General features: G+C 38.3%; 2 protein-coding genes and 1 long non-coding RNA gene across 12 annotated transcripts in view; 1 reads left to right on the forward strand and 2 right to left on the reverse strand.

The window, feature by feature from the left end:
* myom1b (myomesin 1b) overlaps window positions 1–609 on the reverse strand; it is a 33975-nt gene extending 33366 nt beyond the window's left edge. For 3 of the 10 annotated variants that reach the window (XM_083542117.1, XM_083542125.1, XM_083542124.1), the window contains exon 1: window positions 451–598. The gene's annotated coding sequence lies outside the window, so the exon portion shown is untranslated. Of the gene's footprint in view, window positions 1–450 lie in introns of all 10 variants that reach the window. The other 7 variants (XM_083542118.1, XM_083542116.1, XM_083542120.1 and 4 more) reach the window with 4 other exon arrangements.
* Window positions 610–1227: 618 nt separating this feature from the next.
* On the reverse strand, window positions 1228–11377 carry LOC310726537. Its single transcript, XR_014533786.1, has 3 exons — window positions 10269–11377; window positions 3503–3560; window positions 1228–2522 (listed from the first exon to the last, which is right to left on the reverse strand). It is a non-coding gene; the product is annotated as an uncharacterized lncRNA (long non-coding RNA).
* Window positions 9660–13842, forward strand: myl12.1 (myosin, light chain 12-1). The gene is made up of 4 exons (XM_083542234.1): window positions 9660–9809; window positions 11391–11599; window positions 12638–12799; window positions 13058–13842. Exons 2-4 carry the CDS (start codon window positions 11413–11415, stop codon window positions 13228–13230), a joined length of 522 nt encoding a protein of 173 aa, XP_083398360.1. The 5' UTR covers window positions 9660–9809; window positions 11391–11412; the 3' UTR covers window positions 13231–13842.
* Window positions 13843–17080: the final 3238 nt, after the last annotated feature.

Below are 17080 nucleotides of genomic sequence, written 5' to 3' on the forward strand. Positions count from 1 at the left end.
TTGTCAAGTGCTTTTTTTGTCATTTACTATGTTACAATGGCAAATTTTTTTCTCAAATGTCTAGAAAGGTCGTGTTAGGTTTAGGTCCTATCAATATTGGATTTATACAACTATTAAAATGTTCAAATAATAGATGACTTTATGACATATGTCAAAGGTGAAGTTACTCAGATTAAATCTTGTGTCTGTGGGATAATATTATTATTTTATATAATCACCCTAAGAGCCTGTGAATCCACAACTTTGGTAAAAAAGTTTAAAATTCAGGAAGCACATGCAAAAGGACCATGATGCACTGACAAAATCCGAAGGACATTTTGGCAAAATCATGCAGCATAAAATTTTCGTAGATAATTTACCGAGCATCTGACACAACAAACCTTTACATAGAACAATGCAATAAAATTTTCTCCACTACAAAGTTAACAACACAAATTGAATAGTTTTTACCTTATCCAAAGCTCTGTGGGTAGAAAATCAATTCAGCTAGCACTGAGGTAACAGGATGGCTTCAGGTCCGAGGGAGGATCAACAAAGCTTAAAATTCACGCAAAGTACTGTGCAGTGAAGAAGCAATCTCCAACAACCAAAATAATACCGAGGCGGGACGACATGCCTCAGCCCCACGCGAGACCTTTTATGGCCAGAGAGGGGTTAAATATAGCCCTAGCTCAACTATCTCAGTCACACAGATAGGCTCTTAATTATTAAGGTATAGGTTGATAAGGTAATCATGTGAAATCATTTAGTAGGGTTAATTGAAACCATATATGATATTTACAAAATGATGTATGGTGTTAATCTGACAATTTGTACATGTTAAATGGAATGGAAAGAACCAGATTTTCCTACACACCATCAGTCTTTCACTGCCTCTCTCATACCTGTGTGACGCAATTATTTTCACAAATGCCTAATTTTTTTTTTTTTTTACAATACCGTAACATTTTTTTCCATGTACATAAATATAAACTTATCAGTCATCTGGGGGAAACTAGTAGGCCATACTGGCCAACAGAGCTTTGTTCCACACTAACAATAGCACATGCTATTGTTACCTCAGTTACGTACCAATGGTGCAATGCAAAAGTGTGTGTTTGAGGGGGTAGGTGGAGGGTGGAGGTTGGGGGTTGGGGTTTGTCTGTTCTAAAGTCTATTTGATTGTATTTTGTAATGATCCATTTCTGCATTATGACCTTGTTACTGCGTAATCATGTTTTTTTTTTTTATTATTACATACATTTGTGTGTAACTGTGCTATGCTGGAAGGCTTCAAAATAAAAATAAAAAACAAGATTTTATTAAGGAGAAATGATGGAGAATTGACGACTTGGCATGTAAGCAATTCATTTTTCTCCCTAATTGATTTCAAGCCCAAGGATATGCTGTATACTTTGTAGCCATGTCCTATTTCTCTGGGAAATATTGTGGAAACCAAATATGAATAGAAGGTGCAGTGTTTATTATTTTTGAAAAACCTTGGCAGAAAAGTTCACATGGTGGAAACTAGAAATAGAGATAGAAGCAAAAAGGTCACTTTATGTTTTATCTTTTATGTAAGTAAAATTGTGAAATTTCCTGTAATGTTTAAGTTTGAGGAACTTTCAGACGATTTTACCTCTTGGTTTTTGTTCAGTGTTTCTGAGGTATGGTTCATATTTACTTATTTGTTTATTTAAAAACAGCTGGCCCACACAAGTCGTTATCATTTACCATTTGCCAGATGCCCTGATGTAGAGTTATATGCTGAAGTGTTTTATCTCTATCAGTAAATAGCTCTTCATACTGGTTCATTGGTCATGGACTAAGAATACCATCAATAAAAAAACATAACTCTTTTGTCCAGGCAAAATGTACTGGGCATACAGACAACACTGTAAGCACTTCAGGAAGATGAAGGTCTTTAGATGTTGTTTAGGGGCTGACAGTTACTCAGCTGTTTGGATATTTCATCACCTAGGTGCCAAAATAGAGAAAACTTCCTGAGAGATGGTGGAACCATTCAAGCAGTGGTAGAGAATCTGAGGAAACATGGTGTGGGGTGAGATAAGTGCTTAGAGGTAATTGGGTGCTGGTCTGTTTCTGGCTTTGTAGGCAAAATCTGATGCGGATTTCTACAGAAAGCCAGTGGAGGAAGAATAGCAATGGCATTGTGGGGGAGAACTTACAAAGCTGACAACTTCCAAGCTGCATTTTGGGTCAATTGCACTCGAAGGTAGACCTGCCAGGAATAAGTTGCAGTAGTCCGGTCTCAAAATAACAGGGGACTGAACAAGCACCTGAGTGGGCTGTATGGATCGAAATACAAAAAATCGGTAGAGAAATAAACATTAGCGTTTCAGATAAACATTGTGAGTGAAAAAGAAGTGTTGATTAGTCTAAGCTTGTATGGACTGACAGAAGATGAGATCTGAGAGTTCCAGGGAGCTCTAAAGATCCTGATATGGAGATAAATCACCTGGGCTTACTTTCAGCTGATGGGTTGGCACTGATGACACGATGTCTGCCAGACTTGCTAAGATCTGTCAAGTCATGTAACAGATAAAACAGTGCAAATACGTTTTTAACAGTAGATTTTACATTTGCAGTTTTGCTCATTTTCATTAAAGGTGCCAGCAAATCTGAAAGACACAGAGAAATACAGATAATAGTAGGGAAGACCACTCATTAATTAGCACCTTAACCAATTTGCAAATGGTGTCCGATACAATGTACTGTATCCTGAAGTTCATATTACATAAGTATTAAAACCTAGGGTGGACAATAACTGACTAAATGCACTTTGTTTTTAATAATCTACATTAAAACAGTTTATGTTATATTCATACTTCACATTGGCATTACTAATATTTAATACTTTTACTCTTATTTTATGACAAGAATAAATATTTTTCACTCCATAAAATGTTTAAGCCTCCAGAGGTTCCATCTTCAATTATCAGGCAATGGGTCATTCTCTTGTTATCTGTGTGCTTTTGAATATGGACTAGTATCAGACCATTGAGTGGAGGACAAGTGCCCCCTGCCTCTAAACCAGAAAAATGTATTAATAAACTAGATTAAGCAAAGATAAACATAAAATGAGTCATGTCCTTTGTGTTCATGAATAAAGGAAATTCAGAAAAATAAAACTAAAAACCTATTGAAAAAAGCATACAAGAAATGTTTTTGCTCAAATGGTAACATTAGCTACTTATAGTTATTCAAGTAATGTTAAATCATACAAACCTACAGAGATAAGTTACATAGGAAAGCATCTTTAAAATGTTATTTGTCACAAGAAAACATTTGATTTTAAGATTTGTGTATAGGTATGTTGTAATTATACTTTTTGGTTCACTTGACAGTTTTTTTTACCTGGATAATCTTTTAATTGACATATTATCTATACTTTCAGTTTAAATAAATGTTCTCAGTACTTTGGCCCCATGTGATTAAAATGTCTTCTGTGGCTGTACCCATCCAAAATGCTTCAGTGTGTTTTATATTTAAACCTTACTACCTCTCAGCTTGAATCCATATAACTGACTGGATGTGTTCCCTCTGAGTTCTCTGGTTTTCTTTCACTGTTCAAACACATGCAAATAGGTGGATTAGCCATAGCAAACAGTCTATCTTGTCATAGGATAGATTACCATACATTTTGCATCATCTACAAAATGAAAAAATATTTAATTTGCTTCAAGAAGGGCAGGTAACACTGCATTACTGATATACAGCAAACTAAGCATCCATAAATTAATAGAAAGACAGAACAGAACTGGGAACAGATATAGGAACAGAACTGGAACAATAACCAACTGGCCAACATGGTTCCTTAAAAATAATAATAATAATAATAATAATAATAATTAATAATAATAATAATTAACAATAAAAAAAAAACACATATTTTGTCTTATATTTGTCTTTTTTCACCCAGCTATAAGTTCATTAAATAAAATATGATATTAATAAATCACATGCATTCCAGTTGGATTTGTTGTGCAATCAAGATCAGGCATTCCCGTCTCGAAACACTTATTCAGTCAAATTACTTTGTTAATGATTCTTGGTGGAGCTGTTTAATGCCAACATGAGTGCTTTTCCAAATGTGCATTTGCAACTATAACATTGCTGGGGGTTTTCTGTTATTGCTCAATGTTTGTTTTTTTTACGTTAGATATTTTTGTGTTGCACATTAGTGTTTAGTAGTATAATGAGTATTGTAAGGCCAAAAAAATACTATGGGTTCCGCCATATTGTTTCTTTTTTAAGTGCTCAACCCCCTGTTAAAGCACTTTTCTGTTAATCATTGATGTAATTAAAAATTTGTGATATTTGCTAGTTGATTGCTGTTTGGTTAATTTTCTTTCTGAATTTCCCTTACAAACTAATTGCCATATTGTTGTATCGACTGCATCTGTGATTATCTAGGCAATCAGAGTGGTACAAACAAAATATATTAATGCTGAAACATATGCAGTATTTCACAAAAGTGAGTACCTCACACTTCCCGTGGGCTCACCACCTGCAGGAGGGACCGTAAGGGACGGTGCTGTAAGGATTGGGCAGCAGTCGGAGGCGGGGGCCTGCTTAGACTGCTGCCCCCGCGACCCGAATTACGGATAAGCGGGAGAAAATGAATGAATGAATGAATGAATGAGTACCTCACATTTTAGCAACTATTTTAGTATATCTTCTCAAGGGACAATACTTCTTCTTCTTCTTTCGGCTGCTCCCATTAGGGGTCGCCACAGCGGATCATCCGTCTCCATACCACCCTGTCCTCTATATCTGCCTCTTTTACACCAACTACCTGCATGTCTTCCCTCACCACATCCATGAACCTCCTCCTTGGCCTTCCTCTTTTCCTCCTACCTGGTGGCTCCATCTTCAGCATTTTTCTACCAATATAATTCATGTCCCTTCTCTGCACATGTCCAAACCATCTCAATCTCGCCTCCCTCACCTTGTCACCAAAACATCCTACATGTGCTGTCCCTCTAATAAACTCATTTCTAATCTTGTCCATCCTCGTCACTCCCAACGAAAACCTCAACATCTTCAGCTCTGCTACCTCCAGCTCCACCTCCTGTTTTTTACTCAATGCCACTGTCTCTAATCCATACAACATCGCAGGTCTCACCACAGTCCTATAAACTTTCCCTTTCATTCTTGCAGATACTCTTCTATCACAAATCACTCCTGTCACTCTTCTCCACCCACTCCACCCTGCCTGCACTCTTTTCTTTACTTCCCTAACACACTCTCCATTACTTTGCACTGTTGACCCCAGGTACCTGAACTCCTCCACCTTCTCCACCTCTTCTCCCTGCAACCGCATCACTCCACTGCCCTCCCTCTCATTCACACACATGTACTCTGTCTTACTCCTACTGACTTTCATTCCCCTTCTCTCCAGCGCATATCTCCACCTCTCCAGGCTCTTCTCAACCTGCTCTCTACTCTCACCACAAATCACAATATCATCTGCAAACATCATAGTCCAGGGAGACTCCTGTCTGACCTCGTCCGTCAACCTGTCCATCACCACTGCAAACAGGAAAGGGCTCAGGGCCGATCCTTGATGCAGTCCAACCTTCACCCTGAACCAGTCTGTCGTACCTACTGCACACTTTACTGCCGTCACACTGTCCTCATACCTGTCCTGCACCACCCTCACATACTTCTCTGACACACCTGACTTCCTCATACAATACCACAACTCCTCTCTCGGCACCCTGTCGTACGCTTTCTCTAAATCCACAAATACACAATGCAGCTCCTTCTGTCCTTCTCTATAATTCTCCATCAACATCCTCAAAGCAAATAAGGCATCTGTGGTGCTCTTCCTCGGCATGAAACCATACTGTTGCTCACAGATGGTCACCTCTTCTCTCAGCCTGGCTTCCACTACTCTTTCCCATAACTTCATGGTGTGACTGATCAACTTAATTCCCCTGTAGTTACTGCAGGTCTGCACATCTCCCTTATGCTTAAAGATCGGTACCAGCACACTCCTTCTCCATTCCTCAGGCATCCTCTCCCCTTCCAGAATACTGTTAAACAATCTGGTTAAAAACTCCACTGCCATCTCTCCTAAACATCTCCACGCTTCTACCGGTATGTCATCTGGTCCAACCGACTTTCCATTCTTCATCCTCTTAATCGCTGCTCTCACTTCCTCCTTACTAATCCTATCTACATCCTGCTTCACCAACTCCACATCCTCCAACCTTCTCTCTCTCTGATTTTCCTCATTCATCAGCTGCTCAAAATACTCCCTCCATCTTCTCAACACACTCTCCTCACTAGTCAACACATTTTCCTCTCCATCCTTTATTGCTCTAACTTGCAGTACATCCTTCCCAGCTCGGTCCCTCTGCTTGGCCAATCGGTATAAATCCTTTTCTCCTTCCTTAGTGTCCAACCTCTTATACAGTTCCTCATATGCCTTTTCCTTGGCTTTCGCCACATCCCTTTTAACCTGCTGCCGCATCTCCTTGTACTCCTGCCTACTCTTCTCATCACTCTGTCGATCCCACTTCTGTTTTGCCAATCTCTTTCCCCTAATGCTCTCCTGCACTTCCTCATTCCACCACCACGTCTTCTTGTCTTGCTTTCTATTTCCGGATGTCACACCAAGTACTTTTCTAGCTGCCTCCCTCATCACTCCTGCAGTAGTTGCCCAATCATCCGGCACCTCTTCACCACCACCAAGCCCCTGTCTAACCTCTTCCCTGAACCTCACACTACACTCTTCCTCCTTCAGTTTCCACCATCTTATTCTTCTTTCAAACCTTACTTTCCTCCTCTTCTTCTTCGCCTCCAAAACCATCCTACAGACCACCATCCGATGCTGTCTAGCTACACTGTCCCCCGCCAACACCTTACAGTCTCCAATCTCCTTCAGGTTGCATCTCCTACACAGAAGATAATCCACCTGTGTGCACCTTCCTCCACTCTTATACGTCACCCTATGATCCTCCTTCTTCTTAAAATACGTGTTCACCACTGCCATTTTCATCCTTTTAGCAAAATCTACCACCATCTGCCCTTCCACATTCCTCTCCTTAAAACCATACCTACCCATCACCTCCTCATCACCTCTGTTCCCTTCACCTACATGCCCATTAAAGTCTGCCCCAATCACCAATCGTTCTTTCCTAGGTACACCATCTACCACTTCATCTAATTCACTCCAGAATCTTTCTTTCTCCTCCATCTCACAGCCAACTTGTGGAGCATAGGCACTGATGACATTTATCATCATCCCTTCAACTTCCACCTTCACGATCATCACCCTATCAGAAACTCTCTTCACCTCCACTACACTCTTACTGTACGCTTCCTTCAGAATCACCCCTACACCATTTCTCTTCCCATCCACACCATGATAAAACAGTTTAAACCCACCTCCAATGTTCCTGGCCTTACTCCCTTTCCACTTGGTCTCCTAACCACACAACACATCTACCTTTCTCCTCTCCATCATATCAGCTATCTCTCTCCCTTTACCCGTCATAGTACCAACATTTAAAGTACCAACCCGAACCTCTACTCTCCTACACTGCTCCTTTTCCTGCCATCTCTGTAGACGCCTTCCTCCTCTCCTTCTCCTCCTTCGGCCAACAGTAGCCCAATTTCCACCGGTACCCTGTCGGCTAACGATACCTGTGGCGGTCGTTGTTAACCCGGGCCTCGACCGATCCGGTATGAAATTCTCATTTGTGATCCGCATATTTGATTTGGCACATGTTTTACGCTGGATGCCCTTCCTAACGCAACCCTCCCCATTTACCCGGGCTTGGGACCGGCACTAAGAGTACACTGGCTTGTGCCCCCCTATTGGCTGGGTTTCAAGGGACAATACTATAGAAATAAAACTTGGATATATTGCAGAGTAGTCAATGTGCCGCTTGTATAGCAGTATAGATGTATTGGCCTGAAAAGTCCTTAACATACAGCCATTATTGTCAAAATAGCTGGCAACAAGAAAGAAATGCCTTTGTGGAACAAGCAGCCACACTTTTTTCATGTTTGGTGTCACCTGTTTTTTTTTACCACACACATAAGCCTTTCAGGAATTAAATGACTCACTATATACTGCATGAACTGGTTTGGGATTTGTATTACAATGATGACGGAAGCCTTTGTGGCTCATAACATCTAAAGGAACACTTTGTCTGTATAAGATTTTTAATAATAACAGTATATTGTTGGTTAACAAACAAAATGTGGGATATATTTGACCATCTTTGTTTTTTATATATAGAGAGTAGTATTTTACATATAGTGTGTGCAAACTATTAGATGTTGGGCTGGGAAAGACTGGGTTTGGCTGGAGGCTGAGCATGAGTATGAAAAAATGTGTATCATAACAATGGAAAAGCGTTCAGTTTGTTTTATATGCCCTGTTTTATAATTTTGTACTTTTCTAGCTTTGGGTTGGCAACTTCATCAGCAATTGTACTATAGTGCTTTTTATATTTTTGCATTATTAAGTGTTTTTAGCGTGTATTACAAATCAGTATATTCAAATAAATGATTAATGTATGATTAGAATCAGCATATTTGAAGCATCAGGGAGCACTATGTACCTTGCTCCTATCTGAATGGGTGATTTTTCAAGCGTAATAAATGTGGCAGAAGAAAAGGTTGTTAGGGTTTGAGGTGGTATCCATGTTAGAGGGTCATGAACAGGCTAAGGCCTTTACCAAAGTAAAGAGTTAAAAGTAAGGAAGGGTGGATGAGGTAATAGTTGACATATAAGATGGGTGGTACACAGGATGCAGAAGATGGTATATAAATATGGATACTGTATATAGTACATATTATTGTGCTTTGACTGTGTTTTTGGGTGCTTCCATGGAACTGCCTGACTATGTTTTTTTGCTGAATAAAGCCCTTTTTCTTTGACATCACAACCCTGGATCTTGAACCTAGTTTGTTTATTTTGCTTGGAATTCTAACCCTGGTATTAAATTTGTTACCTTGCACAAGCAAGGACAATTTGTTAGGGAACTTTAAGGAAGCACTAGAAAGGTTTGTAGCACAATATTTGTGGTATTGTAATGTTGAATGATATGTTTTACCACAAAATATAGTATGGCAAGGCAACATTAGGATAGGTACACAAAACTAACTGGGGCACGACGTAACGTGCGACATTTAATGCAGAAAACAAACAAACTTAAGACAGTAAGACAGGTGCGATTTGTGCCAAACTGGCAATTTTGTGAAGTTAATGAATATATATATATATACATATACAGGTACCAGCCAGTACTTTTATAATGATTAGTCATTATTTAATTTGACCTGCCTTCTGTCTTTTTTTGAAGTGGAGTTTTTCTACCTGAAAAAATTTTGATAATAATGAAGGGATGATTTAAAGTTTGAAATAAAGGTACAAGAGGAAAACAGCTGCTTTCCTAAACTCTCATTGTCTTGTGTCTGACTATTAGCTCTCCCCATATATGGACATGTTGCAGAGTCTACGTAGGCCAGACTCTGACTGGGCTTGGATAAACTAAGTAACAGCACAGAGGGGTGTTCTTAATCTATTTTTGTAAACACATTTTATTAGCGTCAATGCAACATTCAGTCACTGTGTATATAAGGAAATAAAACCTTTATTTTTTAGTTCTGGGCTTTAGATAAAACGTATTTCTTGTTTTTTTGTATTATTTTTAAAGCCCGAGTTATATTGTACACCCCTATAACCCTAGTTGGGCTGATCTTGATATCCTGTCCGGAAGCTGGCGCTCCGATTATCAGGAAGTTTGGGCGGTGGTTGAGAAGGCCGTCAGTTTCTTTGGTTTCAGGTATGAGTTTTGTTCTCATATATTCATTTTTTATTTATTTATTATCTGAGTTACACGTATTTTCGCATTTAATGTGCGCATAGCTGTTTCTGAGTGTATTCGTCAAATTATGTTTATTTGGTCGAAGTCGGGTGGAGCGATTTAGCTCTTGCTAGCAAGGTTTGCTAAGCCTTTGAGATACGAGCCGGTCAGGTAACTGACTATATTGTAATTATTTATTTTATTAGAAATATAAGTCACTGGTATAACGCCATTTCTTCGACGACGTTTCAGATATTTTTGTAGTGTATTATTTTTTTAACACTACACAGTAAGCACTGAGGATGGAGCGATATAGCCGGAATCATATAATCTAACAAAATAACTCCAGTCGAAAGGTTTTCGGTGTTGCACATCAAATCTTGGCTTTTCGTTATATCTTATGCTATATGATTAGCTACCTTATAAATCATTTAATACACTCAACGGGTTTTAGTTAATCTTTGATCCAGTTCATTTCCACTGGCTCGCGGCCTTCTATAGGAATGCAATTGTAGTGTAAACGATCTGATCGTGTCTTTACAAGTGGGAGTAAAACAAAAAAAACACAAATCACTCAACGTGTTCAGTTGTCTGTTTTTGCCATCCTTTTGCTGAAAGTTTAGTGTTTGATATATCCGGTATTAAGCACAGTGTGATCATGTTCATATTTTACTTCTCATATATATTTTAAATGAAAATCAGGGCTGATTTTATAAAAATAAAAAAGGAGAAAATGTGTTTGGTAAAATGCAAAAAAAAAAACAACGAAATCTAAATCCAGGCCCAACACGTGTTAAAATGTATCATCATGCTTTAATCTTATGTATATAAATGTTGTTAAATTGGTTGTTAAAGATGAAAGAGGCTTCCACTGGCTCTGTGTGTGTGTGTGTGTGTGTGTGTGTGTGTGTGTGTGTGTGTGTGTGTGTATAGCAGCCTAAACTGAGAAAATACATTTATCCCTCTCCGATCTGTAATATGTTCCCGATGCTGATGTTTTTTTTTGGTTTTTTTGCTTAATCAGTATTGTGAAACTGCCCTCTACTTTCCTAAAAGCGTAGCTGTTTTGTGTTACAAAGAGCGAATTCCTGCATGCTGATTAAACAGAGTGGTTTAGAACAACAAGAGTCTATCGAGCAAATTTCTTCCATTCGAGTGTGGCAACTGGTCTGGTAAAAATGGCTCGTGTTAGTCATCATAACATCCTTACAATCTCATGGAGGCCTGGTGATGTTGGTGTTTTTAATGCTTAAAAAACATGCAAGCAGGAAATGGCCATTTCTGTTGTCCATCGAGCCTTTAGTTCTTTTGAAAAGATTTCCTGAAATATACTTTGCACTTGATTTTGTTCTTATGTTTCTCTGTGGTAAGGAAACACGTCAGTCATCTTAACCACTTTGGATATTTTGCATTATGTCATCATTGTCTTGGTACATTTCTCTTGTGCTTTGCCAGACCAAGGCTGCCCCGCTCCCCTTCCTTTAACAAGTAAAAAAATATTAAATCAAAATCTCCTCTCCAAACTTTTGTTAATCTGCTGTTTTTTGTTTTTGCTTTTAGGTAATATCACAGCAGAGGCAAGATGTCCAGCAAAAGTCGTGTGAAGGCAAAGACCGCGAGGAAGCGCCCTCAGCGTGCGACCTCCAACGTCTTTGCCATGTTCGATCAGTCACAGATCCAGGAGTTCAAGGAAGCCTTTAACATGATCGATCAGAACCGTGACGGCTTTGTGGACAAGGAAGATCTGCATGACATGCTGGCCTCTCTGGGTAATTATTATTTATTTTTTTTAACTTTTATCATTTTCGGTATCATGCGGACATTTTGTGTACAATATGCATGTGACAAAGAGTTGGGGATCATTTTTTTGTATTCTGCAAGTTTTTGTGAAATGATGAACTACTCTTTAAAAAGTTTCGGACATGATGTCTGATTCTGATCAGAATGAACTTGTGGTAGGGAGTTTCTGTTTAGGGTTTGTTTGACTTCATACCAGATGAGGTAACGAGTTAACTCTCCGGACAGGAATAGGTGGAGTATGTCAGAAGTTATGGCCATCTCTCAAGTGGGTGTGGCCTTTTTTGCCCTGTCACTTTGGGAAGCTAATTACATGAAGGTTGTATTGGGTATAACCGCATATCTGTAATAGTTAAGCACTAAGCATCACCCTGACGGTATCGATTAATATTTTAGAGGCAAAACATAGTTTCTTATAGTTTCTGAAGTGTTATACAGGGTGTTTGCCATGAAAGCCAATGGTATATCATGAACACCTAAAACACTATGTTTAAATTGTTTGGCTGAATGGACTTGGCCTTTATAAAAGCAGTTCTGAATGGAAACCTCCTACGAGTTCTTCCTTGCTAAGCTTTTACTACTCTGGAACTTCACACCTGGCATGATTCATGTGGTGACATGTACGATAAGCATGGAGTATCATTTGTTTTGCAGTCTGCAAGCAAAGGTCTCTTTTAGCTGTCAGATAAATGTTTTAACAAGTTTCATCTGTTAGATTTACACTAATGCTCAAAGTTTTGTAGCACGTTTACAGAGTGTGAATTTGGCTGTTGCATTAGTATTGCGACTTGAAATGAAACCCATATGCAGTTTGAGTGTCTTGTTTTTGTGCAGTATAACAAATATAATGATTTGTAGTGATCCGTAGAGAAATTAATAAAAATTCCAACATTTCTTTCAACATCTATTTTTGGTTTGTGAAATATTAAAATCTGTGTATCTTTACACGTGTTTTTTATTGTGCTGTTCCACACCTTATTCAGATTTCTCTCTCTTTATTTAATTTTCAGGTAAGAACCCGACTGAAGCCTATTTGGAGGAGATGATGACTGAGGCCCCTGGGCCTATTAATTTCACAATGTTCCTCACTATGTTTGGAGAGAAACTGAACGGCACTGACCCAGAAGATGTGATCCGTAACGCCTTCGCCTGCTTTGACGAAGAAGGAACCGGTAAGCGCATTTAACCTGCAGAATCTTACAGACCACAGATTATTTAATTTAGTTTTCATAAATAATAGATGCTTGTTCTAGATCCTGGAAAAACAGCACGTTATTTCATCATAAAGAAAAAGTAACAATGCCTCTTAGCTCTAAAGAGAATTTACTGAACATTGTGTTTGTTAATAAACATTATTGAACTATTGAATTCTGTAATCTACACTTTTGTTTAATCGATCATCTGTCCACAAACCATTCTTGTCTACTCAGGCTTTATCCAGGAAGACTACCTGCGGGAGCTTCTGACCACAATGGGTGACCGCTTCACAGATGAGGAGGTCGACGAGCTCTTCAGGGAAGCCCCAATCGACAAGAAGAACAACTTTAACTATGTGGAGTTCACGCGTATCCTCAAACACGGAGCCAGAGACAAGGACGACTAAATACAGAAACGCATCTCTAGTCTTTCCTTTTTAATCTTCGTTCTCACTTAAAGGAGCTATACCTAACGATTCTGGAAATATTCTGAGATAAATTCCAACCTCAAAAATCTGCCAGGCTGCTTTTTGTTTGTGTGTGATTTATTTAAAGGTAAACTTTAAGGGGGGAAACATGTTTAGTTTAAGACAAATCACGTGTTAAAGTATGTATATCACCCTGTTTTTTGAACGTGTCCAGATTTGGACTTGGCACAGTTGTTTGTTTTTGGGGTATGAGGAAGTTTCACAGTGGGTTACTTTAAACATAATTAATTCTGTTGTGTTTATGCCTTATTAATTATATTTGATTATATCTATGTATTTTAGGCCCTAATTGTTTATCCCACTAAAGTGTAACTTTAAGTAAACACAACAAACACTTGATGTAGATGCAGCAGAACTGCACATAACAGTCTTGGACCTTCTGGAGGTCTAGTTTCTCAGTGCTTTAACGTGGTAAAATGTGAAGAGGTGGTGGGGTCCATAAGCATATTTGCTGTTATGTACCGATCCAGCTGAATTTTTACATTTTATAATAAATATGAACTTTTTTTCAATAAATCACCTAAACTGTAACGTCTACTGGCTTTTCTCTATTTATTTAGCAACATTTCTTTTTTCAAGAAGGTGAAGGGGCCTTTTTTTTTTTTATTTTAGATTGTGTGCTTATGTGTTCAGGTAAACCTCTGATTGTGCAGTAAGATTATACACATGGGTGCTTTTCTCCCCCACATACCAAAGCTGTTTCCCCCCTCATACCAGTCAGCATGCTCCAGCTTGCTTGGGCTTAGTTCTTCTGGAATTCTACAGCTTTCAAAACTAGGGTTAGCATAAGAAAAAAGTTCATATTCAAAAATATATTTAATTAAAATTGCAGATACATTAGTGACATGTAGTGTGTATGTAGAAGATGAGAAATAATTCAGTGTTGATAAATGTGTTCATAAAATTGTTCAATCCACAAAGGCAGCAGAGTGTAGCAGCATAAAAAAGCAACTTTCATTATCAAATGAATAAACAATTATATAGATCTTATTCTAACTTGTGTTAACAAATACAAAAAAAAGAAGGCTAAGGACGAGGTTTATGGATGTGGTGAGGGAAGACATGCAGGTAGTTGGATTAAAAGAGGCAATTTTAGAGGACAGGGGGTATGGAGACGGATGATCTGCTGTGGAGACCCCTAATAGGAGAAGCTGAAAGAAGAACTATTTTATTATTACAAGATTGTAAGAAAATGCTATATGAATTTTGTTCAGAATAAAGTGAGGTATTGTGTAGTTTTTGTTTGTGGACACTTTTGACTAAAAGACAGGAGGTGGAGCTGGAGGTAGCAGAGCTGAAGATGTTGAGGTTTTTGTTGGGAGTGACAATGAGGATGGATAGGATTAGAAATGAGTTTATTAGAGGGGAGAGCACATGCAGAACGTTTTGGAGACAAGGTGAGGGAGGTGAGATTGGGATGGTTTGGACATGTGCAGAGGAGTGACATGGGGTCTATCAGTAGAAGAATGCTGAGGATGGAGCCACCAGGAAGGAGAAAAAGAAGAAGGGCATGGAGGAGGTTTATGAATGTGGTAAGGGAAGAGGCAGATGTAGAGGAAGCCACCAATCTCCAATCCAGTTTGATTCCAAAGGTGTTCAATGGGGTTGAGGTCAGTGCTCTGTCTCAGGCCATTTGAGATCTGAATGCTGATTAGCCATGTTTTTATAGAGCTTGCTTTTTGTACATTTCTGTACATGCTGGAAGAGGCTTCTCAGATTTTCTCTTTCTCTTTTTATTGATTCCTTTCTTTTATTTACCTAGTTTTTTCTTTTTAAAATCAACACAGTATGACACATTCCTTGTACATGCAACTAATGATGCATGGCAGTGAATGTTATTCTGAATTTATTAATAAACACTAATGTTTTTATACCAAACCATATTTAAGCAGCACTCAAATAAACGTATTATAAATGTTGGCCATCGCACGAGCCAATAATGAACTTAATGAATTGCTGCCTTGGTCGTGTCTCCATTCAATGCACCCTATCTAGGGTTTTTTTCTTTTCTGGCACCATGTGGATTAGATTAGCCCCGCCTACCACAGCGTAGTTGAGCCAATAGGGATCCAACAGACCGCGCATGCGCACATTGATTCCGAAAATGGCAAGATGGCACGCCGAGTCATTCAGCAGCTGCTGATCTCTTTGGGTAAAGTATATATTTTAATAACTGTAGTTTAAGTCGTATTTAGGGTGTCTGAACGTTTCGGTTGAGACGCCAGTCTAATTTTGTAAATGCTGATTGCAGAACATGAAACTCGGTGAGAAACTCCGCTTCCGGGTGCGAGTTCAATGGCACAAGGGCACCTGAAAGTGCTGTAATGCGACTGTGGGAATGTTCATTATGATCATATAACCTGCCTGATAATGTGCAAAACATATTTAATTCATCTTGTTATGGAAACAACTTGGGACTTTCAGCCAACGAAAGTGATGAAGTCCATCACCACATCTGTTAATAATAATAATAATAATAATAATAATAATAATAATAATAACAATAATCTATTATTATTATTATGTGCACATTTATCAAAAAGCATTCGTTTCTCCGTTTTTATTTAAGTATTTGATATTAATTCATTTTCTCCAATAAATGTATAGCAGCTACAGTCTCCTTCTGCTGTCAAAGTAGGGGTCTAAGTATTAGGGTCTAAGAGCTTATTTTCCAGATGTTTATCATAAAGTACTTTATTTAGTCAATTTTTATCGATGTAACAGTAAGAATACAAGGCTGTTTACACACACAATATAAAGATAAACAGTATATTAATATATTCTGAATATACAGTATAAAAAGGTTAAGAATAATATTTATATATATAATATGTATACATACACATACAGTAAAACCCTGTTGTACGAGCGACCTCGCTCGCAAAATCTTACCCTGTTTCACGAGCAAATTTCAAAGGCACGAGCGAACCCACGCTGCCGGTACATACATACACACACACACACACACACATCACATTTTAGAGTTTGCTTTTATTGACACCTGTGCAATAATCATGCTAATCAGCATCTTGATACGCCACACCTGTGAGGTGGATGGATTCTCTCAGCATAGGAGAAGTGCTCACTAACACAGAATTAGACAGGTTTGTGAACAATATTTGAGAAATAGGCATTTTGTGTACATAGAAAAAGATCTTTGAGTTCAGCTCATGAAAAATGGGGGCAAAAACAAGTGTTGCGTTTTATACATTTGTTCAGTGTATATACACATACATGAATTAAACAGAAGGGATGGATGGATATGTGTGACGGATATGGACACAAGTACAGATTAAAGTGACCTAGTGTGCTTGTCATTAAAGTGTCCATGTGCTGGTATAAAGATATATATATATATATATATAACACTTCAATAGTAAGGACCAACGTCACGTTATTCATTAGAGTTTATTGAATCACAGAATTGGGCATTGAACTCGTGTCCAATAAATTAGTAAATTAATAAAACTAGTAATACCACTGTACTAGTAGTTTCACTGATTATAACTGAATATAAAACTGCATAAGTTATGCAGATTACAGAGTCGTGTTATGTCTGTCCATCCATTTGATCATTAATATTATAAAATAATAAATGAGAGGGGCCATGGCAACTTTGATATAATGGTTGCTATAATGCATTATTAATTTAATTTTGGTCCATGGCCCACTGTCCTGTTTGATTTTTGGCCTTCATAGGAAGGGGTTTGGGCACATCGTGTAATAGCCGTGTAACACTGAATAGTGGCATTCAAAAAAATAAAACAAT

This window comes from Silurus aristotelis (genome assembly GCF_946808225.1).
Source record: "Silurus aristotelis genome assembly, chromosome: 5".
NCBI lineage: Eukaryota > Metazoa > Chordata > Actinopteri > Siluriformes > Siluridae > Silurus > Silurus aristotelis.